Source organism: Danio rerio, chromosome 12 (genome assembly GCF_049306965.1).
Source record: "Danio rerio strain Tuebingen ecotype United States chromosome 12, GRCz12tu, whole genome shotgun sequence".
Lineage (NCBI taxonomy): Eukaryota > Metazoa > Chordata > Actinopteri > Cypriniformes > Danionidae > Danio > Danio rerio.
In genome coordinates this window covers 7,990,202-8,017,007 of record NC_133187.1, presented here as the reverse complement: position 1 = coordinate 8,017,007, position 26,806 = coordinate 7,990,202, and the positions used below count along the sequence as shown (strand labels likewise).

The 26,806-nt window shown below is 35.8% G+C and overlaps 2 protein-coding genes and 1 long non-coding RNA gene across 11 annotated transcripts in view; 1 reads left to right on the top strand and 2 right to left on the bottom strand.

Annotated features, from left to right (window-relative positions):
- The window catches only part of phyhiplb (phytanoyl-CoA 2-hydroxylase interacting protein-like b), a 68,840-nt gene extending 54,702 nt beyond the window's left edge, over nucleotides 1–14,138 (bottom strand). The window contains 2 exon segments of one of the 2 annotated variants that reach the window (NM_001005602.3): nucleotides 1,142–1,255; nucleotides 13,756–14,138. In NM_001005602.3, the coding sequence (NP_001005602.3) occupies nucleotides 1,142–1,250 (109 nt within the window). In that variant the 5' untranslated portion in view covers nucleotides 1,251–1,255; nucleotides 13,756–14,138. 2 annotated transcript variants of the gene reach the window in all.
- Nucleotides 1–26,806, top strand: part of si:ch73-51i5.2 — a 278,670-nt gene that overhangs the window by 122,837 nt on the left and 129,027 nt on the right. For all 5 annotated transcript variants that reach the window (XR_012387825.1, XR_012387828.1, XR_012387826.1 and 2 more), the window contains 2 exons: nucleotides 16,733–16,908; nucleotides 18,067–18,174. The gene's annotated coding sequence lies outside the window, so the exon portion shown is untranslated. The remainder of the gene's footprint in view (nucleotides 1–16,732; nucleotides 16,909–18,066; nucleotides 18,175–26,806) is intronic.
- Nucleotides 2,584–5,999, bottom strand: LOC141376754 (uncharacterized). 4 transcript variants are annotated; one of them, XR_012387831.1, is made up of 7 exons: nucleotides 5,962–5,999; nucleotides 5,587–5,635; nucleotides 4,906–5,007; nucleotides 3,824–3,950; nucleotides 3,565–3,650; nucleotides 3,218–3,260; nucleotides 2,584–3,120 (listed from the first exon to the last, which is right to left on the bottom strand). It is a non-coding gene; the product is annotated as an uncharacterized lncRNA (long non-coding RNA). The 4 variants fall into 4 exon arrangements; XR_012387832.1 differs by lacking the exon at nucleotides 5,587–5,635 and having other exon boundaries at nucleotides 5,938–5,999; XR_012387830.1 differs by lacking the exons at nucleotides 4,906–5,007; nucleotides 5,587–5,635.

The window sequence follows — 26,806 nt, the reverse complement described above, 5'->3', positions numbered from 1 at the left end:
TCATACTGGTTTTAGCTGGTCATTTTCCAGTCTGACCAGCTAAGACCAGGCTGGAAAGAGCTGTAAACCAGCCTGGAAATGGCCAAAAGCCCTCTAAAACCAGGCTGGTCAACCAGCTAAAACCAGGCTGGTTTAAGCTGTATTTTTTAGCAGGAATATTTAAAAAAGAAATAATCTGTAAATTATAAAATATTATGACACAAAAGCAAATGTTTCAAATGCTTTTATGAAATACGTTATATTTGTCCTCTCCACAAATATTGCATGTCTCCACTGTCCTCTCCACATATATTGTATATCTCAGTATATTATTATAGCACATAGACTGCTTTTCCACATCACAAGAGTCCTTTCTCTGGAAAATCAATGACTAAATATGCCAGGAAACGCAGACACTGGGATACACCCATTAAAAACCCCGTCCATAACCATCAATTCTGAACTTAGTAAATACGCACAGTAGTGTCAGCCACATGAATCAGCGTATTCAGAGTGTGGATCGACTAAACATTCTGCTGTTTCATTACGACGCGTGTGAGTGAATTGCTCACTGGACGTACAGTATATAGATTGAGATGCGCGCGGCTGCAATCCGGTATTGTTCCAGCGTGGTGCGCGCGCAATGACCGTGTCCATGGTGCTGAACGGTACGCGAGCATCATACAGAAACCAGCATCCAAGTGCATGGAATATTAATGCGCGGAACACGTCTCTTTCTAAATAGCAAAAAACAAATGCACGCGTGCCCATTGAATGCGCGTGGATTATTCATCAAAACGTCAAAGAAAATGAGCACGTGCATGAATTAAAAGAACACTTTCTTGTCTATACAGCTTTAACGCATGCAGGGAAATTGTTATTATAGTTGTTAAAAATAGTCAAAATAGATGTGTATGTATTAATAATGCTTAGCATTTTCGCGTGCACGCTCAAATGCAATGACACACCAAAACAGCTCCAGCCAAATGACAGAATAGCTGAGTAACCTCCCTCAAATAAGATTGAGGGACCTTTAAAGCATTTGCATTTTGTATTTTGCATGCATTTAACTATTTAAAAGCTCAAATGCTTCCTGTTCCTCCACTCTCGGGGCAAAAACGACTGGAGAATTTAGCGAAGGAATAGACGCACACTTTCTTACCTTCTCTCTCACAAAGCTGGATGGCGTCCAGGCTGAGATTCTTCATCATGTCCTCGCACGGGCTCGTGGGGCTGCTGATACTGTGTCCCACGCGTGGAACCTCCATCATTGAGCCTGTAATGAATGATATTCCGGGAGTGAGAGTGACTGCAGTGCCGCAGGACAGATCTCTCTCTCTCTCTCTCTCTCTCTCTCTCTCTCTCTCTCTCTCTCCCTTTGGGTTTCCACACTGTGCGATGCTGATGAGAGCCACGTCAGCACATCGTCATCGGAGCTCATCTCTCCTGCGACACACAGTCAAGGGCAAAGAGCAGTGACGTCTTGTACTGTAATTACACTCCGGTCTTTTTTATTAGAGAAATAAAATCACAGCGCTACTTGAGCTGTAAGTACTGTCAATTACTACTAAAAAGTCATTTATATGCTATTATTTGTTTAATTTAATGGCACTGACTTAATTCTCTGCTTATATTGAGTATAACAAGATGAGGAGTGTAATAATGCTTTATCAGTAATAAAACAAACATCAAAAATACTTTTCTTAGTTGGGTTTTTGTCGGGTTTCTGGTCATATCTAAGAATTCCTAAATTCAGATATAAGTAAGAGTTTTTTTAATGATTCTTGTTTTAAGAATTTTAGATATTTTGACTAGAAACAAAACAAAAACGTCCAAAAATATATATTTCAGGCCGTAGCCAGCCATGTGAAAGGGCTGGTTATTTATTTTATTTTTTCTCAAAAAGTGGAGCTTTTCGCAGTTATTCCCCTTATTTTCTATTTAATTATTGGGTTTAAATAATGCAGTTTAATGACATTTTAAGCATTTTTTGTTTGTTTGTTTGTTTAAATAGCTTGTTGGATGGTCATTAGACATGAGAAACGTTTCAATGTCCCAAAACATTTGCTTTAAATAGAAAAAAATATACTTTAAAATAGTAATTTATTACATGATTTATCACTAAGAAAAATAAACAAAACTGCACAATTTTTTTAAATTAAAACTGTAGCTTATTTTTATTTATTGGGCAAATAACAGTATGGCCAGCGCATTTAACTTTGCTCAGAATTGGCAATTTGAATAAACAAATAAATAAACAATATTAATGTAGAGCTTCACAAGTTTTATAGTTTTTTCTCTTTTAAAAAAGAAAATTCATGGATACCTTTAATAAGGGCCACACAGCAAAATATGGGGACCCAAAACAACTCTATGGGTGTTAATTTCAACACTTTGAAAGTGTCTCATGGGGTCCACTCAAAACAGACTTAAATCAACACTTTCAAAAGGGTTGGCACATTGACACTGAAGTAAGGGTTAATTTTAACTCAGGGCAGAGTTAAAAAATGTAACTATATTTAACACCACCTGGTGTAATATATTGTTATTTTATTCAACTCTCTTGAGTGTAAATATGGTAAAAAAGGTCAAATAGACTGTAAATTACAAAATAAAAAACATTTTATTTGAAAACATTCACAACTTCAACAATTCATTCAATTTTTAAAATGGAACAATGTCAAATATGCTTTAAATGTTTTATTAGTAAAGACAATATCAACAAAATATGATGTCCAAACTTGATGTTTCATCAGAGCAATTTGAAAGTTCAATATATCGTCACTCATAGTTTTCTTCTGAACTCATAGTTTTCTTCTGAACTCATAGTTTTCTTCTGAAATTACATTTTAAACAACTTGGCGTGCAAATCTTTCACTTCTGGTGTTTCCTTGGTCCTCCATATCAAACACAGCAGTTTAAATGAAGGTATAAATGCTGTAAACTTGTGTGAAAACAAACTGGAGCTAGGAAATCTCATCAAGCATGTCCTGTGAAAGATGTGCTTCCCAGCCACAGGATGACCTTTTTATCCATGACGATGTACAGTAGTAGCTGCTGATCGCTCGTCTGGTGGTTCCTGATGCACGGATATACTGTAGGGTGATGCTCATCTAAGAACTCTTCAAGACTCCAGCATGACTAAGAAAAATGTTTGAAAACAAATTGCAATTAAATTCTATGATATATTTAAAAGAACATTTAAAGTAAATAAAACATTCAAGAAATCTAAACTCACCTTTTGAAAATCTTCATGATGATCCACAACTTGACTCTCCCAGCTGGATGAGGTGACAGGATATAGAAAAGTAGAAAAAACACATACATCACTGTTGGATCTCCAAAAACAAGTAGGTTAACCACTATGACTAGAACTGGAAAAACAGGCACCTGTCTGTCCAGAATCCTCAATTTAACACAACAATTGGAGCAAAATTTAGAGGAGCTTAAAATCTTTTATATCATTTAGTGATGCTGACTTCCCCAAAATATTGGCCACAGTGTAAAAAATATTCATAAACTTACAGTTTTCTGTAAGCGTGTGCGTGCGTGTGTGTGTGTGTGTGTGTGTGCGTGTTTCTTTACCAGATTCAACTTGTTAGGCCCTTTCAGGTCCAGTATTGACGCCACCTTTCCTGGAGTCTAGCAGATGTTTCAGGTCCAAATATAATCTAAAATATTAGGATAAGCAGAAGAGAAAAAGTGCAGAGCAAAGAGCAAAACATTATTTAAGTAACAGTTCACCCACAATACAAAACTTATCACCTTCATGTCATTTGTTATTCTCTAATGCTCTAATACCCTCTCAGCTTGTGAAACAAATACAGAACTTTATCAAACATACCTTCATTATTATCACCACATATGACCAAGAAGGTGTGCTTGGTCATTTCACCAACTCTGGAAATACACCATCCGTCTCTAATCAGCCACCGTCACAGGGTCTTGTGTTATTGTACAGAGAACTGTGGCTGTTAAAAAACAACAACACATTAGTATCTAACACATATGCATAACCTTCAGATAAAAAAGAGAGATGAACATCACAGTATGACTCACACATTTTCACATATCTTTTGATTCAGATGTTGATTATTGATAATAAATCTACAAATCAAACCTGTATCATCATTAGGCTGCTCAAATATGAATCAGTTAATTAATTTTACAGACAGGTGGCTGTTTACAACGCACTAATAAAACGGAAATGTTGTGTACAGTACATGCTAAGTTTAGCCTATAGTTTTAAGCACAATATCATGCGGGAGAAAAAGCTTGACTAAGATGTTCCTGACAACAGAAATAGCCTAACTTACTAACGTCAGACATCCCGAGTTGGGAAAAGTCATTTTCGGGGGATACAGAGTTGATTTGCGGGAGGTAGCGGGAGAGATGAGTACCTAAAGAGCAATGGGATGAGTTGCGCGCGACGTACCTGAAGAGCGGTGGGGGTGACTTGCGCGCGACGTACCTGAAGAGCTGAGAGGGATGCGGTGGAGAGGGGTGTGCAAAGTGTTTAATAACCGGGCGGGAGACGCGCGATTTCCGGGAGATTATCATTCATTTGCGGGCATCTACTTGGGCATTTGGGAGTCTCTGTGCATTTGCGGGAAAACGTTAACGTTAGTCCCGCAACTTCCGGGAGACTTCTGTAACGTTAAATGTCTGAGAAAGTGCAAACGCGGTCATTTAAAGACATTAATGTTAACATTCCGACTTTAATGGTTGTCAACACTTAATATAATTCAAGCGTACGTTATCACACGAGTCTAAGTTATGGACTAACGGTATATGGACGGCCACGAATGAACAAGTTTAAAAGGGCCGCGGTGTTTAAAATAACCAAATTAACGTACACGAATAACAAACAATCATTTGTTTCAGTCAGGAAGCCTTTTACAAGTAAGCATATGTTCATTTACTCACCAGATATGTTTTAGAAACTCTCCAGAGCTTATGGAAACCGTCCTGTGTTGCCGTTAGCATCCGGGCAGAGTAAGTTAAGCAGGTCGCACACCAGAAGCGCCGCTCGGCGCCGCGACACGGCGCGTACATGACAGTTTAAAGTATCGCACACCAGACGCGCACATTCGAATGATATTTAACATGAAACTAATCAGATGGCGCTCTGTGGCGCGGCTGAAAAATGAACTGCGTCCTGAGCCGTCGCCGGGCGCCGCCGACAGCCGCCGACTTGCGGCGCCGGTGTGTGTATCCTGATAGAAACCTATGATTAGAATTCTAAAATACGTGGCGCTGCGCGGCGCGCCGCCGAGCGTCGCTTCTGGTGTGCGACCTGCTTAAAGCAGGTCGCACACCAGAAGCGCCGCTAGGCGGCGCGCCGCGCAGCGCCACGCAGCGCCATGTATTTTAGAATTCTAAACATAGGTTTCTATCAGGATACACACACCGGCGCCGCAAGTCGGCGGCTGTCGGCGGCGCCCGGCGACGGCTCAGGACGCAGTTCATTTTTCAGCCGCGCCACAGAGCGCCATCTGATTAGTTTCATGTTAAATATCATTCGAATGTGCGCGTCTGGTGTGTGATACCTTAAACTGTCATGTACGCGCCGTGTCGCGGCGCCGAGCGGCGCTTCTGGTGTGCGACCTGCTTTAGGCTAACGTTAGGCGGCTCCGGGGATTCCCTCGCTAGTTTGCTTGGAATTAAAGGAGAAGTGTCGATTTTATTTTACAGATGGGTAACAACGCACAAAATGGCATTAAGCGTGACAGAAATGTGTTGAACATGTACATTTGATGTTTTTATGCACTATGTATGCGTGAGCATATATAAAAACATTCTTGAAAAGAAGTCAATAGTAATGCAGTTAAGCTAACGTTAGATACACAAACGACCATGAATGAACCGCAAAAGTTTAAAATTGTCACTCCATTCTAAAGTTATTAACTTAACAACATGTTTACAACTGTATTTCCTTAAAGAAAGTCAGTAAAATACCAACATTTAGGTAGTTTGACTCACCAGTTGCTGTTCTAAACCTCAGATGGAAAATGGCGTCTGGAAAATTCTTCAGTGACTGGGGCTGCATGAATTCCCGGATGTTGGAAATAACACCACCAAGTGTTGAAAAGATAACTCCTTGATTTCGCACTGAATAAAATCAATTCTAACTCTTATTATATTCATTTATCAAAATCTAACTCTTTAACGTCAACACTTTACTCTCAAATGCTTCAACACCGAGAATTTAACTCTGATGGATTTGCTGTGCACCTTTGGTGCCTCACACCTTTTTTTTTGTCAAGAATAAAATCCAAGATATAGAATAAAAATGTCTCTAAATTTGTTCTATTTTACAACAGTACAGTTGGTCAGTACAAAAAGATGACTTTACCTATTTTTTTTTCTTGCACAGATGAGAGGAATCCTGAAAAACAATTGTTAGTATTGGCCAAAACTGATTATCTGAAGTCACGACAGCTAACAGAGCATTCCACTTGGTCTTAAAGCCTTCTTCAATGTTTTTTTTTTTTTTTTTTGGACAATTTATGATTAAATAGCAGTCAAAATAGGACAAATGAGCTCCTGTATGGGACACGGACCTGGCTACGGGCCTGTACCTCTTTTTAGGACTGTCACTGTCAGTGCATTATTAATACAATGAATATTCAGTGCAATTAATTATTTCATTCATCTTAATTTAACTCATCTTTCACTCATCATTTGTTTGTATTTATTTCTATTACAACCCCAACTTAGAAAAAGTTTGGAAAACACACATAAAAAGAAAGTAGTGATTTCGAAATGTACTTTGACTTGTATTTCATTGCAAATAATATCATCTTAAATTATTTCATGTTTTGTCTGGTCAACTTCATTTCATTTGTAAATGTACATTCTTTCCTGTCATTCAGACCTGCGACACATTCCAAAAAATGGTGGACAGGAGCAGTTTAGGGCCAGTAATCAGGTAAACTGGTTAAATAATGATGTGATTTGAAACAGGTGATGTCAACAGTTCGATTGTAATTATGATTTGTTACAAAAGCTGCATCTAGGAAAGGTCTAGTCCTTTAGGAGCAAGGATGGGCTGAGGATTGCCAGTTTGCCAACAAATATGTTAGAAAATTATTGAAATGTTTAGAAACAATGTTCCTCAAGGAAAGATGGAAAGACACTTGGTTATTTTACCTTCAACAGTGCATAAAATAATTAAAAGGCACTGCATCAATAATCGCCATTTACCTATAAGTGATATCACCACATGGGCTTAAGACTACTTTGTCAAACCTTTCTCAAGTACCGCAATAAATGGCATCCAAATAATGCCAGTTAAAAAAGAAATGGACGCTGTTCTCTGGCCCAAAGAAGAAAAGGATCATCCCGAGTGTTTCCAGCAGCAAGTCCAAAAGCCAGGGTGTGTCATGGCATGGGGTTGAGTCGGTGTCCTTGACAAAGGTAACTTGCACTTCTGTGATGCAACATTAATACTGAAAAGTACATTTTGGAGCACAACATGCTGCCTTTTTTCCAGGGACGCCCATGCATATTTCAACAAGACAATGCTAAACCACATTCTGCACACATTACAAAGTCCTGACTGAGTAGGAAGAAGATACAGGCACTTGACTGGCCTGCCTGCAGTCCCGACCTGTCTCCAATAGAGAATGTGTGGCACATTTTCGAAGACCCTGTACTGTTGCCCACCTGAAGACTTTTTTTGCAGGTAGGATGGCACAAAATTACACCTCAAACACTTCCTCACTTGGTGTCTTCAGTCCCTAAACATCTTTTAAGTGTGGAATGACAACATTACAAAGTGGTAAATGCTTACTGTCCCAATGTTTTAGAAATGTGTTGCAAGAACCAAAATTGGCTTAAAATCATGAGGAACTGATTAAATAAGGTTTGCTGTATTGTCTGCAATGAAGTACAAGTCAAAGTAAATTTAGAAATCACTACTTTATTTTATCTACGTTTCCATTCTGTCCTGACTTTTTATAATTTGGGGTTGTAGATGAAACAATATAGGCATTGATTTGAATAGGCCTGTAGTGCATTATGTGTCTCTTTACAAACTGAGAGATGTGTTGACGTTGTTTTCAAAGGTACTATCAGAAGAGCTTAGATTTATTTTATTAGAGCTTAATTCTAGTTTGATAATAAAGTGATAGTTCACCCCTCAAAAAATAAAATTGGTCATCACCCATTATGAGATTTCTAGTCTATAATGCAAAGTACCGTGTAATGTGTAACAGAATCTCAGACTAATCTAATACTGAAAGTATTATCTAAAGTGTTACCTTAGTGGAAAGCTACAAGTGTTTATTCTGCTCCTGGGCACATGGCGAACACAGAACGGATTAACGTTGAATGAAAGTGAATTAAATGTTTTGTTATGTAACAAGATTAAAAGCCCGTCTGCTTTCTTGTTGTCCTGCGGTTATTTTGGTACACTTTGTCAACCAAATAAGTTTAAATCTGGCAAAGGAGCGTAGTAGTGTTATGTACAGGTAGTATAATGAAGATACAATGAACAACAACAAAAAATAATAATAATAAGTGTGTCCAGTTTTATATTTTTACTATTATTTTCATCATGATTTGTCAACTTTTATCATGTTTTAATTTTGAATTTGGTTTGAAGAGGGAAGGTTTCCCAATTGTTTTCACAGATTTGCAGATTTATTTATTGCTACACTATTATCAACATTCAATGGGCTTGTTTTGACAGAAGTTTCCTTATTTGTTTATGAAGCTATCCGCTAATTGATCTGCAGTGATAAAATCAGATGACTATATACAGTGATGTAAAGTAACAAATTACAAATACTCAAATGACTGTGATTAGTTTTTTTTTTTCTCAGGAATTGTAATTTACTAAAGTAGTTTTAAAATTGTGTATTTTTACTTTCCCTTAAGTAAATTTTTAGTGCGGTATCGCTACTTTTACTCCACTACTTTCCTTTAACCTGCAGTCACTACTTTATAATAATAATAATAATAATAATAATATATATATATATATATATATATATATATATATATATATATATATATATATATATATATATATATACATACATATACAGTAATATAATAGTAGTTTATAGTCTTGTCTATGGGGATTAGAAAATTCAGTCCCGTGAGTGCTGTTCAGTCAAATCACACATAGAAGTAAAGAGGTAAATCGCATCATAATGAACTACTTCAAAACATGTGCAATTTATAATTGCAGCAATCTGTTTGGAGACATTAAAAGTGTCCAAGAAGATGTACAAAATCTTTACATGCATTGACCCTAGAGACTGTTTAGATGCAAGTCACTGATGAAAAAATTACGGATGTTTATTTTATGATAATTGAAATGGGCTTAAACACCCAGCAGGCAAAAGACCTCAACATGACATCATATTGAAGTTGTACCCCACTGTTGTGGGGACGTTGCATTTTGTTTGGAAATGAAAATCAGGTTGACGTCAGAACCCAATGTCAGGTCGACTTCAATGTCCAACGTTCAACCAAATATCAATGCCTTATGATGTTACAGCTTGACGTTGTGTGGACGCTACCACTATGACGTCTATCAGACGTTGGATGTTGGTTGCCATACCTGCCGAATAAATGTCAGTATTTGACATCAATATGACATTGGCTTAAGATGTTGGCTCGACGTTGGATTTTGGTCACTTTTTAACAACCTAAAATCAACAAAATATCAATGTCATTCGACGTCGTCATTGGACATTAAATTACCCTTGTCCTTAGAGGCTGGCCAGACATTGAATTTTGATTACCTGATAACAAACCTAATATTAACGTCATGACGTTGTGTGCCAGCTGGGCAATACCTAAATGCACTACAGAATGTTACGTTTACACACATCTACAAATTACATGTAAATGCATCAGTTTTTTCCAGCGTAATACTCACTACTCTTGAGTTCTTTTGGAAGGTCTACTTTGTACTCATACTTTGAGTAATATTCCTTTATATGATTATATTAACAGATACTTTTACTCGCACTGCATTTTTAGGCAAGTAATGGTAATTTTACTTCAGTATGATTTTCAGTACTTTTTCCACGACTGATTATATATAATGAGGGCTGAGCAGATTACTTAATAATAATAATAATAATAATAATGATAATACATTTTATTTAAAGGTGCCTTTCTGTCAACTCAAGGACACTGTACAATCAGTACGAGCAATAAAACAACAAGAGGAATAATAAATTATACACAGCAATAGTGCAGATAAAATTAATTAAGTATTAATAGCCACTTAAATAAGTGGGTTTTGAGTCTTCATTTGAATAGTGTGAAGGAGTCAATGTTTCTGATGGCAGGTGGTAGTGAGTTCCAAAGCCACAGAGCAGAGTGACTAAATGCTCTGTTGGTACTTAAAAACAGTATTCTGTTACTGATCATAAAAAAGATTGTAGTCGGTCATGTGGTGTAGATTCATGACTTGTCTCCTATTAGTAGTTTGTATGGTAATGCATTGTGATTACTTTTGGATTACTTTTGAACTAATCTGTTTCCAACAGTTTTGAATGTGATTATAAAATGAGAAATAAATATTATAATAAAATAAAATATACATTTTTATCAACATCAAATGTACATTACAATACAGTGTAAAAAAATCTGGTTGCCATACATTTTTATGCTGAATCAAATTAACTTATGAATGCAAAACAGCTTACATAACTTATAAAATTAAGTTAGAACACGATTAACTTGATTGCATGATGGCATTTTAGATATTTTAAGGTACTAGTCTTCAGCTTAAAGTGACATTTAAAGGTTTGATTAGGTTAATAAGGCAGGTTAGGGAAATTAGGCAAGTCATTGCTTGTTCTGTAGACTATCAAAAAATAAAATCGCTTAAGGGGGCTAATAATTTTGACCTTAAAATGTTTTTTTAAATATTAAAATCTGCTTTTATACTAGCCGGAATAAAACAAATATGACTTTATGTAGAAGAAAAAAATATTATCAGAAATACTGTGAAAAACACCTTGATCTGTTAAACAAATTTTGGGAAATATTTGAAAAAGTTAGAAAATAAAAAAAAAATCACAGGAGGGATAATAACTTTGACCATATATAATTTGCAAATATTGCCAAGTATCTATATGGGGTTTTACCTCACAAGTACTGCCTTTTTTTTTTTGTTGCCCTCAAAGCACGAGGTTAACAGATGTTTCCAAGTGTACCTCTGCCTATAAAGCTTGAAACAAATCATTCACATGGCTAGACAGTTTAATAGACTGTGCAGCATCACGTTGAGATGAAGCAAGCTCACATGGGTGAAAAGTCACACTATAGATGCTTTTCATTTGGATCAAACAGAGAAGAAAGCACATCTTAACTTGCCGACTGAACCCAGAACAGTGTGTGGTGATGTAAAGTGTCTGGAGATACAGGATATTCGTCATCAACCCCTGAGAGGGCAGATAATCCAGTCCCCCCCACCCATGCTAACCATTAATAATCTGCTGGTCAAATCCTCCCCCATCATTTGCCGCTGGCCAAAACCATAACACAACCATCCCCCTCCAACCATCAGATACATGCATTTTTTTTCACTTCTGTTTGGCCATTCTCAATAGGTTTATTTAAATTTATTGATATTTATTGATACAATTATGTTTTAGCAGTTCAACAAGATTAATAAAACAGTGCAGTTCAGGCTCGCTAAGCATAGCTGAAGAGTCGATGCAACCCAGCTTCAATCATTGGACAAATCTGCCTCTGCTGATATTGAAAAATATGAAAATGTATCAGGGTCAACAATGATGAGTTTTTGAGGCTTTTTTAATGCTTTTTAGAAAACATCCACTCAAATATAAAGTGTAATAGTTTGCAATGCAAAAAATAGCACAAATCATGTCATGACATATTAAAAGAACCGGAAATACAAATTTATTGTTTCTTTAAATGGTTTATATTTCGACAAAATCCTTAAAACGACTAGTTTCTAGCCATTTGTCAGCATGATTTTACAAATTCTTGAAAATATAATAACATTTAATATGATTCGATTAAAAAAATATATTTAGGGAGATTTATGTGTTATTTTCTATCTATCTGTCTTGATATACACTAACCGGCCTCTTTATTAGGTACACCTGTCCAACTGCTCATTAACGCAAATTTCTAATTAGCCAATCACATGGCAGCAACTCAATGAATTAAGCCATGTAGACATGGTCAAGTTGATCTGCAAACCGAGCATCAGAATGAGGAAGAAAGGTGTTACTTTGAATGTGGCATGGTTGTTGGCTCCAAACGAGCTGGTCTGAGTATTTCAGAAACTGCTGATCTATTGTGATTTTTCACACACAACCATCTCTAGAGTTGGACTTAAAAAGAGAAGATATCCAGTGGGTGGCAGTTCTGTGGGCGCAAATGCCCTGCTGATGTCAGAGAAGAATGGCCAGACTGGATCGAGATTATAGAAAGGCAACAGTAACTCAAATAGCCATTTGTTACAACCAAGGTGTGCAGAAGAGCATCTCTGAATGCACAATACAACCCATCTTGAGGCGTATGGGCTACAGCAGCAGAAGACCACACTGGGTGCCTCTCCTATCAGTTAAGAACAGGAAACTGAGGCTTGATGAGTCTCAATTTCTGCTGCAACATTCGGATGGTAGGGTCAGAATTTGGTGTCAACAACATTAAAGCATGGACCCATACTGCCTTGTAGCAATGGTTCAGGCTGCTGGTTGTGGTATTATGGAGTGGAGGGATATTTTATTGGCACACCTTGGGGCTATTAGTACCTATTTAGCATCATGTCAACACCATAGCCTACCCAAGTATTGTTGCTGACCATGTCCATCGCTTTCATCTCAGACTGGTTTCTTGAACATGACAATGAGTTCACTGTAGTGAAATGGCCTCCACAGTCACCAGAGCTCAATCCAATAGAGCACCTTTAGGATGTGGTGGAACGGCAGATTTGCATCCTGTATGTGCAGCTGACAACTCCCAATATTATGTGGATGCAGCCTTTATGATGCAAGCTGAGATTGCATCGCTCAGAGATGCATTGTAAGACGCAGTGCACTCAATGGAGCTAGTGATGTCACTGTGAGGGGTAGCGTTAGGTGTGGGGTTTGGTGAGCACATTAAATTGGATGCAGCTCAGATTGCATCTGCATCATGTCTGCAGCCAGACCCTTCTTGACAATCCTGCAGCAACTGCGTAATGCGATCATGTCAATATAGACCAAAATCTCTGAGGAATATTTCCAGTACCTTATTGAATTTATGCCACAAAGAAATAAGGCAGTTCTGAAGGCAAAAGAGGGTCTAACCTAGTAAGGTGTACCTAATAAAGTGGCCGGTGAAAAATTATTTCTACCAGCTATTAACATTTTATTATCACAAAATTATTTGAAACACTTTTCGTGCATTTATGTATATTTTTAAGTAATAAAATATATTATAATTAGCTTGAATGTGTTTTTATACACCAAATATACAAAAATTGTAAATATATTCACTTGTAAAATGAACAAATGTATTTGTGTTCGTGTTAAATCCATTTTATGTAAATTGTGATTAAGTTTTTCACGCAGGTCCAATACCGACATCCATGTTGATTGATTTGACAGCAGAGGTTTTATTCATAATGAAGCCGAATGCTTCTAACACACTTTGCAATCACCCATAGCAACATAAACGTTCAATAATAGTGTCAAGACTTTTCCATATATAACGAATTTCATCAAAATTAACGTTAACCGTTTATTATAGTGAATTATGAGTGACACCTGCTGGCATTGCGTCAATTACCTTTCATTATAGACCTCCACGCCCTTCTTCCTCACGAACTCTTCTCATGGTGGAGATGATTTTAGCGGGCTTGAGTAGCTTTTGTGTGTTGAGGGAACTGTAGTTTATTTTAAAGATTTCTTTTTTACTACTACATGTATGTTCTTAGTTGTTTAATCAATGGCGCCTATCTACTGGAGCACTTTCGAGCCGCGAATAGGTTCGTTGAAGAACTAACATGAAAACAGGTGAATTACATTACAAACTAATTAGAAGACAGCTGCATGGCAGAGTTAATGAAAGTGTTTAGCAGAAGCTCCTTTGGGAACATACGACAAATCCGTTGCGTTCAGACGAACCCATCACATATCAAAACAGGTAAAGCAGTTCCTTGAAGCTGAAATCATTGAACTAACGTTAGTGAAATGGCAGTTTATGTTTTGATTTGAACCTGATTGAAAAAACAGACTGGAAATTCCTATAGGTCACAATGGCTAAGAAATCCATACAGTCACCAAACTTGCTCACTCTCATCTGGTACAGGTGACTGTCGTGTTTTACACTATTAAAACTACATTTCTGATTAATATTAATATAATTATAAATATAATTAATATAATATAATATTTAATCAAATATGTATGGAATGACAACTATGTAAGGAATAATTGACAATGGGCCAATGACTTATTAGACAAATAGTACACGCTTGAGATGAGATGATTTTCTCAGGCTCAAGTGGCTTTTTTTGTGTAGAGGGAACTTTATTTAAAATATTTCTGTTTCAGGTATATACAGTTGAAGTCAGAATTATTAGTCCCCCCCCCTTTTTTTTCGTATTTAAATATTTTCCAAATGATGTTTAACAGGGCAAAGAAATTTTCACAGTATGGTATGTCTGATAATATGTTTTTCTTCTGGAGAGTTTTATTTGTTTTATTTCGGTTCGAATAAAAACAGTTTTTAATTTTTAAACACATTTTAAGGTAAATTTTATCCCTTTTAAACAATATATTTTTTAGATAGTTTATGGAACAAACGATCGTTATACAATAACTTGCTTAAATACCCTAACCTGGGTTAACTTAATTAACCAAGTTAAGCCTTTAAATGTCACTTTAAGCTGTATAGAAGTGTCTTGAAAAATATCAAGTAAAATATTATTTACTGTCATCATGGCAACGATAAAATAAATCAGTTCTTAGAAATAAATTAACTATTATGCTTAGAAATGTGTTGAAAAAATCTCTCCGTTAAACAGAAATTGGGGAAAAAAGTAAACGTGGGCTAATAATTTAGAGGGGCTAATAATTCTGACTTCAACTGTATGTATGTTTTTCTTGTTGTTTAATCAATATATTGTTGTTTAATCAATGTATTGGAGTACTTTAATTTAGCCACGAATAGGTTTGTTGGAAAAAATAACATGAAAACAGGTTAATTACATTACAAACTCATTTTAAGACAGCTGTATGGCAGAGTTAATGAAAGTGTTTATCAGAAACTTCTTTTAGGAATATTTAATCAATGAACATTACATCCATCACACAGCCAAACAGGTAAAGCAGTTCCTTGAAGCTGAAATCAGAGAAATAATGAAATGACAGCTGATTTAAACCTTTAAAATGTCATTATTTAAACTTGATCAAAAATCTCTGGAAAATCGATGGTCACAGAGGATAAGATATCCATAGTCACCAAACTCAGCCTGATCTCACGAGAAAATGTAAGTATTTTACGATTTGTCTGTTTAGTGGCTTATTCAGTCGTATGAAAATGTACAATTTTAAAAAGGAGGCGTGGCTCCCAACCCCACCTGTAACCCCAACTGTCATTGGGTGATGAGCAAATGGTACTAAAAATGTACAAATTAGATTGTACGAATTCATACGAATTGGCCACTAAAGTAAAAAGGTACGAATTGTCGTGAGATTGCGTTGCTAAACTTGACCGCTTTCATATTGTACAGGTGACTAGTGTAGATTTACTGTATGATAAAGCATTTAAATAAATGTATTATACTAACCATGTTATATAGAGTGACAACTACTATTTACGTAAGAAATAACGGGAAATTGAATTATCAGAAAAATAATGTACACTTGAGATGATGACGTTATACCACGGGTGTGCAGTATGCATTATTTTTTAATAATTCAACAGACCAGCTTATTGGTTACCACATCTCAAGATGCCGCTCAGAATGATGTTGTTTTCCAAGTGGTCCCAATTTCTGTTTTCTGTTTAACAGAAAGAAGATTTTTTTTCAACACATTTCTAAACATAATAGTTTTAATAACTCATTACTAATAAATGATTTATTTTTGTCTTTGCCGTGATGACAGTAAATAATATTTCACTAGATATTTTTCAGAACGCTAGTATTCAGCTTAAAGTAACATTTAAAGGCTTAACTAGGTTAATCAGGCAGGTTAGGGGGATTAGGCAAGTCATTGTATAATTATGTTCAGTAGACAATCAAAAATAAATAATATTGCTTAAGAGGGTTAATAATATTGGCCTTAATGTTTTTTTAATAAAAAAACTACTTTTATTCTTGATAAAATATATCAAATAAAACAAATAAGACTTTTAGAAGAAAATAGCAAATACTGTCAAAATTTCCTTGCTGTGAAACTAAAAATATTTCCAAAATTTGACATCCATATTACAAATGTAATATGTGTGAAATCTAAATATGAACTTGTATTTCCATGTATCAGATTTGTGTATGGGTTGTAGTGATATCGAAGTGTAATTTAGTGATGACCTGCCTCAAGCTACATCATTAGCCAATCAGAATCAATCATTCAACCTCCCCATACTATTTGAATTGTGTATATACTATATTGTTACAATTTACATTCCAAGCATCAGAAGACCACCTTACTACACATCCCTATTAATAAGTTTATTCGTAAATGACACGCTGTAAGAATAATCCACAATTATTTCAATAATACTGGTTACATTGTAAGGCTCCTTTTGTTTCTTGTAGCGTACACAATGCTGTATCTTCATCTAATGCCAAATGTGAGGGGAGGATGGCAGATGGCAAGGCTTTATTATGCGGAGGAATGAAGAAACCACATGGAGAGACCGAACCTGATAGAGTAACCACACGGCCTGGATGTATTACAGCCGTGTACGAGGGATCAGAGAGGTTCAGATGAGGTGTGTGCACATACTCACAGTGACTATGATGAAGGGCAGTGATTATGAGGCAGAGCTGTAATAGTAATCTGTGCCGCAGTGCTGTAGGATATGGATGCGTTTCTGACCTGACGTTCAGTTATGTGCAATTCTATTAAAATGTCAGCCAAACCCTACTTCATAAGGAATTTTTTGATGCCTTAAATTTTTTTAGTTGGAAAAAAATGAACTTTTCTTGTCATCTCAACTTGGATCAACCCAAATGACTAAAATATAAAGCTAAACTTAATTCAATCATTAGATTTCCATTGGCTTAGTCTCTTTATTTATCAGGGGTTACCACAGCGGAATAAACCTCTAACTATTCCCTTTCAGCTGCAACCCAGTACTGGGAAACACCCATACACTCACATTAAAACACATACACTCAATTTAGTTTATTCAATTTACCCATATCGCTTGTCTCTGGAAAACGGGGGAAACCAATGCCAACACGGGGAGAACTTGCGAACTCCACACAGAAATGCCAACTGACCCAGCCAGGGTTCGAACCGGCAACCTTCTTGCTGTGAGGCGAGAGCACTAAGCAAGTGGTTTTACTTTAAATCAAGAGTTCACTTAGCCGATGATAATTATATAGCTTGTTTGGCATGCTGTCCCTGGAAAGACCCCTGAGCTCATATGATCTTTGAGCCTGGGGCTCCTACGGTTTGCAAGGCGAGAGGGGAGTTTGAGCTCAGGTAGATCTCGAGAACTCCCCTGCTGTAGTAGCTAATGAACAGATAGTGATTGCTCTTAAGAGATAATTACTTACTAGGAGCATGTCTATGGTGCAGATGTTGAATAATCAATTAACTTAAGTTGCATGTTTTTGGACTGTGGGAGGAAACCCAGGGGAAACCCACGTGAGCACAGGGAGAATGTGTAAACTCTGCACAGAAACGTCAGCTGGTTTGGTAAGGACTAGAACCAGTGACACTCTTGCTGTGAGACAACAGTGCTAACCACTGGGGCACCCATCTAGGAAAGGAGGAGGAGTAGGGGCGGAAGGGGGATTCAAAACAAAGATGGCTGTTATATGGAACTTAGGGTATTTATATTTACTTAATGTATAAATGCGGTAGGCCAATTGCAGTTGATTTTCCATAATCTACAGTAGTATTCTGTCTGTTTTGTCAGGTATCTAATGAGAACAGCAGTTTGGCAGCTGTTATACAATGGGACCTATTCCACAGTGATTGTGCATCATTTAAAGAGATCAGATGGCCTCAACTTGTCTTCGTGAAGGTCAGTGTCAGACGAGGTGAAGTGTTTCAGTCCGCTTCTCTGTTGATGTTTACATCTGTTACACAAATGCCGGTTTGAGGTTAAGAGATGCACTTGGGCTTCTGAATGTAAATAAGAGGAGCACACTCAGAATGCAAAACAGAGGCAAATCACATCGGCACACTACAAACAAGCATTTTATACTGATTTGTTGATTTGATTTTCCAGTACAGATATTTAAACGCTTAAATGAGGATTGTGGTAATGCAAAAAGTCTTCTTGAAAGACCTGATTAACAGCTTGTGTTTATAGTGAAAGGGGTATGATAATTGAGTGATAAATGATATGATATGATAAATTATGTTTAAATGAGTGGGGTAAGATGAATGTACTTTTGACTTTTATGTACGGTAGGAGAGGTCATAAATGATGAACAACCACTTTTAATTAATCTAAATATTCTTAAAGCATAATAGTTTACTATATAAATATTTATTCATAGTATTTTGAAGTGGCCATGATTGCAATATATTGTGCATGTTAATTTTCACAATATGGTGATCAGATTTCTGAGATTTTCTAGTTCTGTGGTCAAAATAGTATTGAAACCTCACTGTGATTCTCTTGGACAATGCATTTTAGATTTCTACATTGTATATATTTTAAATTAAATCAGCATTAGTCAAGGACAAGACAACAAAAATTGTGAATATAAAACAAAAATTGAGTCATAAATGTGATAAATGCTGCACATGAAATGCGTTTCATAAAACTAAATTCAACAGGGACCAGTGTTGTTTGGACCTCATCCACATTCATCAGCTATTATCGATATTATTTACTTTGTTGCACAGATCTTATGAACAAATGAACTTTTCTACTAAAGGTAGTATTACATGTTAATATTGACCAAATGATGTTTGAAACCAATCATGTGTGAATGTTAAAACGTTTGACAGTTCTTGTAAGATATTTAAGTGTCTTAATTAAATATTTTGGACTGGAGAAATAAACTCATAACAGTATGATGGCTAATTGCTCATTTTCTGTCATTGTTAATGCTAATGTCATTGAAATGTAAACTGAGTAAATCCATTGTCATAAATGTCATTTTCTGATATTAACCTACAAAAAAAGAGAACGTATTGGCAGATAAAAAATGCAACAAATACAGATCCGTTGTTCATGCATTAGCGCCCCCTTTTGGAGAACAAAAAAGCAGTCATATATTTACACAAAATATATAAAAACTATTTTTTTAAAGATCAAAATATCACAACTCCTCATTAAAACTTTAGAAAATTTGCATATAAGTGCTTTCCATATTTTATGTAAGAATGTTTTTCCTAGTTGTTTGAATTTCGTTGTTTATTATTATTATTATTATTATTATTATTATTACTATTATTATACAATAACCATCTTGTGAATTAATAATCATATAAATAACATAAACCTGTACTGCAGTAATTATTAAATGTAAAAGATCTAGTCTGTGATATGACAATACATTTTTTCCCATTAGATGTTCTCAGCAAAATAAAAAATTAAAATAAAACATTGAATTGAATTAAAATATAAAAACAATTTGAAAAAAAAAACAATTGGTCAAAAAAAAAAAAATTCTATTAATAACACCTCCATATATTCTAACATTTGACATCCTTGTGTTGTTGTTATAATAATAATCCAAGCCAAAAAAAAAAAAAAAAAAAAAAAAAAATATATATATATATATATATATATATATATATATATATATATATATATATATATATATATATATATATATATTTTTTTTTTTTATTATTTATTTATTTATTTATTTATTTATTTATTTATTAGGGCTGTGCGATTTTGGGGAAAATATCTAATATCAAATTTTTTTTTTAAAAGATATTTCGTATTGATTTGTGATTTTTTTTTTTTATTTTGTAGTCAAGCTTCAGCTCAGTATTCTGTATAGTAGCTTCTTACTGCTAAAACGAAGTGACTGTAAAGATATTAACTTACTGCAATATTTAATCAGAATTGTTTTTTAATATTTGGAAAGTTAAAAATTAGAATAATATTAACACGAATTCTCAGTTTTTTCTGGTATTTATTTTTCTGTTAAATATTATTTCAATTTGCAAACACAGTTGAAAGACAGTCTGCAAATACATTTAAGTATCAGTAGCAGAGCACAAATACTGGTGCTAATAATCTGATCGAACGGAAAAGATATCAAATTTTATAGACTCCACCGTTCTTTAACAGAACCCAATAAGAACGTAGTTGACCTCATTGTATGATGATCAAATGGCAGAAAAAATTGGTACAGCTTAATGTGAATACACACATTCTGTCTAAATGAATAAATAATGTTCACATCCATTTACAAAGAGACATGTGGACGTTGCTGAGTTAATTCCTGAGCGATTGAGATCTGTTGTGGTGAAGGAAACGCATGTGATCCTCCCAATAACCCTTGGACACTCTCTTCACATCGTATCCACAGTCCAGACAATGTGGCGTGTTTCAAATCCTGGAATGCGAGCGTTGCCAGAGGAAAATGAGCATATTTTTCCCCCCACAAGCTGTACTGTTCCGTTTCCAATCCAGGCCTGACTTGCAGTACGAGCATAGATAATCCAGAAAAAACACCATCTAGCATAATATCAAAACAACTACACCCACTTTTCAGACTATATTTCTTTGTTCTGTTCCTTGCGGAGTCATATATGCTTTTAAAGACAGATAAAAAGAACATCCATTTCTCCAAAGTCCCCCTCTTTGTGTATGTGTGTGTTTAAGCAAAGGATTTTGACTGAGATCACTGACATATTTGTGCCATACTGTAATAAGTATAATCCTCATAAGCTTTGGTCTGACTGGGTGCGGTTCATCTCGAAACACACTTGCTAGTCCTTTTCCTCTCTACCGTCACTTCATGGTCTTTCGTCAGACATTTATAGATGTTCCTGCACTAACGAGGAAAATTATTCATTATGTAATGCGGAAGCCCATTAGGCCATTGCAGGGACACATTTTTTAATACTTAGATCATTTTTTCTGCTCTTCACGCAGTAAGTGACACAGCAGTCTACGTAGGCTGAACTTTGGATCCTTTTTCTTTGCTTTTGCACAGTAAATTAAATGAATACATGTTTGAAATTGCTCAACTATTTACCTACAAGCCAGTTTGCATTTAAGCTTTACAAAACTGCTATAAATGTATACTTGATGTAAAGAATACAGCTATTTGCACATTACCTAACTGGAACTTGCTTTAGAAACAATGAAATTGATAAAATGGGTAGATTTGGGCTTGGTGCTGAGCAGTTAATAGTTTTTAGTAGAGTTAGTAGTTTTTAATAGTTTACTCGCTCTGTACATTTAATACTGTTTTGAAGGCATTGTCAATTGAGAAGTCAAAATTCGATTACTCTTTTGATATATGAAATGTCACTTTACTATAAAAACATGTTTCAGAAGTTAAAATCTGTGTGAAATGAAGATTTTCAATGTTTTTTTTTGTATTTTTTTTACAAGAGCATATTTTTTAATCACAATTAATCAGTTAAAAAAAAAAAAAAAAAAAAAAAAGCAGTTGGTAATTTTTTAATCCAAATCTGACCGTTTGCTTCTACTCTGGATTGGCTGTCCTTCTCTGAGGACATCAGGTGGATGGTTTGAACCAAATGTTTAGGCTCTCCAAGCGTTTGCTGTGAGTGAAAGATGAGAAAAGAAGCGCCAAAAGAAAACCCTGTCTCTTATTATTATATTATATTCCGTAATAAACATCTCGTTCATGCTGAATTTAAAATCTTGACAAAAACAACTTTCTTATGCATCTCATCCAAAGCCTTTTGTTATTTTTTTATGTGGTTTTTGACTGTTGTACGCTGTAAAATCATTTGGCGTAGTGAAATGAAACTGTAATATGGTCTGGAACTAATTTATCTCTGCATTTCCATAAGCCATTTAGAATGTTCAATAGCCAATAAGAATCATTCAACCACCTTGTGGTATAAGTAGAATCAGACAGAATTTTGAAAAAATGTATGCAGAATGATTATGGGAGTATCACAACAAAAACTTAACATATAAAATAAAAAATAATACTTTTTTTTTTTAGCTTTTTATTTAATGTTTACAATGCAAATCCAATTAGATCCACCTATTTGGTAACAAAGCAAGTCTCTCATAAACTATATCTAAAAAAGGATTATAAGGAATATTACTTTACAAAAATGTATTGCAAATAAATAATATGAACATTTTCATATTAGTCAATAATATTATTAATTAATTTTTTTAAATTAATAAATAATACATTTACAAAATTTAGTAGACTCAATGAGGGGTAGAAATCTGTGCATGCAAATTCGGTGTGGGCCTAGTATAAGTAAGGGATAAAGTACATCTAGGTGGTTTTGAGCACAGTTTATTTTATTATTTGTTTGTTTGGCAGGAACAGTGTACATTAATGCACTAGAATTAGCCAAAAGGCCATTTTTCATCCGTTGTCCCTAGAAAGAAGTTAAAATTGTATAAACTGAATAAAGCCAGACAGGCTTATCGACAGCCTGACACAAATCGGCTGAATGGACCTAATGAAGCATACACTAACCCTTAGTCACAAGACGGCACCAGTTATGGAGTGGCGTTGTATCCGCTTGTTAAGTGTGACATCGCTTGGACCTGGAAGCCGTTTCGCGTGCTCTATCAGACTGAATGGGGAGACTCATCAAATGGTAGAAATAAACATTTACAAAGCGATGTAATACTTTTGAAAATCCTGATTGCCTAGTATTCGATGGTCTAGAAAGTGATGAATTTTTTAGAAATTGGTAAAATTTTGGGGTTTGTGATGCAGTAAGTCCAGAGACTGTTGTGTACACCATGATTTCAAAGTGTGATAGGACTAAGAAGTGGTCAAAAACGAATATTTTCTCAATTTAAATGAGTAGTGGCTTGGACCCGGAAACAGTTTTACAAACGTCACCGATATGTCACGACTTAACAAGCGGATAAGACAGGCTTTATGCTGCAAAAACATTCGTTAACATTAGTAGTTAATTCGTACTAATTTGTATGAGTGTAGTCTTATGAAAATATACGATTTAGAAAAATGAGGCTTGGCACTAAACCCCACCCCAGAACCCAGTCATCATTGGGGGATGGGCAAATCGTACTAAATTGTATGATTGAGATTGTATGAATTCATACAAATTAGCCTCTAAATCAAAGTTACGAATTGTTGTGAGATGGCGTTGGTTCTGGATAAGGCAGCCTGCTTTTGTTTTTATTTCATAATTGTGTACAGATGCTCTTTGATAAGTACTTTAAACATTTTTTAAATTTTATTATCAAACAAAAGGTAGAAAGCATAATGTTATGGTAAATAAAGCTTAATATAAGCAAGCTCGGAAATATTGTCAAATATTAGTTTATTCGAAATGACTTTATACGCATTAAGCATAAGTGCAGATAAGTGTCATACTATTAAGCCTAAATATGGAAATATTTTAAAAGTAATGTCCATCCTTGACTAATTCAGACACTTGATTAGTTGCACAACAAAATGATAGACATGCCTTTATGAGGATTACACATCGCCTACAAACCTGTGGATGCTAACATCTTGCAACTTACAAACATGACCGTTCGATTGTGTTGCAAATCCATGTCTTAGTGTCATGTCAGAAGTAGTGTGTGAAGAAGTAATCATCAAAAGCACTAGTGGAATACATAAGATGGAAATGCTTTATTCTTTCATAACACCTTCAACTTATAAAGAACATTCAGCGATGCCACATTTATGGCAATTATACAAATGGATCATTATAGAACATTACAATGTAGTATATTACAAAATCTGCGCCAAGCTCACAGATCTCAAAAGTCATTCCCAAGGCACTGGCCAACTAGCGTACATTTGGAAGAACAATACTGGTTAATGTGCTTTAATATCCCGTTTTTTATTTTACTCGCTCTGTACATTTGTGCATATGACGTATGTAACCTCATAACCCTGAGGTTACGCATTTGACTTTGGCCAAAGATACTCAAAGATGCGTGCTGGCCATGCGAAAGGCCATGTCAGAATATTAAGACTCCATTCGTCCCTTACTTTTTCCCTCTTATGCCGAGTTCAGAATGCATGATTTTAGCCGCGACTTTTGACTCACCGTCAGGTTTTAAGTAATCGCAAACAAATGCCTAAAATCACAGGCAAATTAGTGCTCGTTTATGTGAGTAACAATCACACAATGTGAACTATCAAAGATGCAATCTCATAGAACTGCCAATAAGCCACAGACACCCTTCAGATATATTGCATGCTTAATACCCGGAGCTGTCAGCGATTCAAATCATTCCATGTGAAATGGGTTCTGATTAAAAATAAAATATGAGACATAGTTTGCGGGCCGAGACAAAATTGTTGTCGATTGTTCCTATTGTAAAGTCATGCAGTGCGAAAAACCCCTGCAGCCGATCCATGTTGCAGGATATATACACCGCAGCAACTCAATGCTACCCAGATAGTCATGCAGTGTGATGCTGCGTTCACACCAGACGTGAATGAAGCATCAAGCGTGAGTAATTTATATGTTAAGTCAATGCAAAGACGTGAATAGACATCCTGGGGCATGATGCATTCGAATGAGGTGATTCGCGCGAATGACTTTGATGCAAGTTGAGCATTTTTCGTGATTGACTTGCTTAAATCGCTCAAGTTGGAAAATCTTAACTTCAACAAATATTCTTGCAATTAGGAGTTTGCTCTTGTAGGGGCATGGTTATGACGTAGCGCCTATTGTTGGTGCCGGGGGGGCAAATCTTCTTGCCGACACCAGACTACAGGTCATCGAATTAAACTCAGCTCAATCGGAAGCACTGCTGAAAGCCTTCATCATCAAGGTATATTTTCTGGAGAAGCTCTCAGAGCTGGATACACCTCTGAATGGATCTAGTGGACTCAGACATGGCTCCAAATGAATCAACGCGATTTTTTTAGCCTTCTTAAAGCACATGAACTCAACTACCATCTCAATAAAATCCACTTTAGCCTCTTAGTAATAAAGCTAGAATCACGGGGCAGACAGAAGCACTGCCCAGGACGCAAATCTGCATCGATTGTGAAGTGAATTTGATGCGCGAATGAAGCGAGTAAACTCAAAATGACCACGCATTTATTTATGCACGAATATCGCATTTTTTTGCACAATCTGGTGTGGACACAGCATGAAAGCATCTGTGACGTGGCTACATTTGAAAATCACACAGTCTGAACTCGGCATTAGGGAGAGAACAAAACAATTCTACAAATGAATTACAATTGATCTCTCACTAAAACAGCATCTGATGCATATAAAAGGCACTAATCTAAGATATATCAAAGTAGCAATTTAATGAAAAAGTCTATAAACTTAGATTGAAAAAACAACATACAAAAGCGTATGTGCTTGAACTGAAACCTTTCAACCTAAAATGGCAAAGCAATTCTTTGCATAGTCTGTTGCATTTTTATTATTACTATTAATATATATATTTTTTTAGGCAACACAGAGCTATTGCTTCATTCATTTGTCTAAATTGAATCAAAAAGGACAAACCATTACACAGATTGATTGCTGCTGTGTGTACAATAGGGTTGCTCGATACTGGAATTCGGTACCAATCGATACTGAAGTTTTAAAACCGTTAATTTCTCGCTAACATTTGAGCGCATTCTTAAACATCATTGATTTGCCATTGGGTTCATGTGCTCAACAGAAATGACTGTGATTGGCTATGAAGGTCATCAGTTCACCAATGTAAACTGAGTTAAACCAGATACAGGGACACTGGAGTGTTTTAAAGCCGCGATTCATCAGCGGATTGCTTGTATGTCAGCTTATAGACAAACCAGCTGATCGATATGAATTTGAAACATTCTAGTGTCCCTGTATTTGTGATTACACTCAGCAAACAACGATAAGTTTCTGTTGAGCATGTGAACCCAATGGCAAATCAGCGGTGTTTAAGAACGCACTCAACAGCGCTCATGAACGTAAAAATTTCAGTATCAATTGGTACCGAACTCCAGTATCGTGACAACTCTACGTACAAATGATCAAAGCAAACTACTTTAAAAAAGCCTATAAACAATCATAATACGACAATACATACAATACAAACTTAAATAGTACCTCCATCACATATGAGGTACAAATGGAAATACTAAATGTATACCGTACATGTAAAGATAAAAGCAATGCACTGCGAGATTACTCTGTAAAGTGGTACTTCCTAGTAAAACATTTGTACCTTGGAGAGATTGATAGTCTTTGATTTCCTTTGGAAAAGTTGTCAGTGCAAGACAAAAGGCACTTGGTGGTTTCAATCCTTCAGAGTAACATTCACAGCTTCAGATATAGACGGAACTGAAATACTTGCCTTGGAAATGGCTGAAGAATACGAATAAAGCTTAAGAGAGGTAAACAAAGCACTTTCAAAACCTGTAGCTCAAGAGACGCCATAGGCTTTTAAGCAGGAGAAAAGCTGTGGATTAAGCTATGATCAGGTTTTTAGAGGAATTTCAAGGCTTCACCAAAAGCCTTGATTATTGGGAGTGTGGTCAGTGAGGACTTGTGGTCTGTGGCATTCAGGAAGGTGGTTGAAA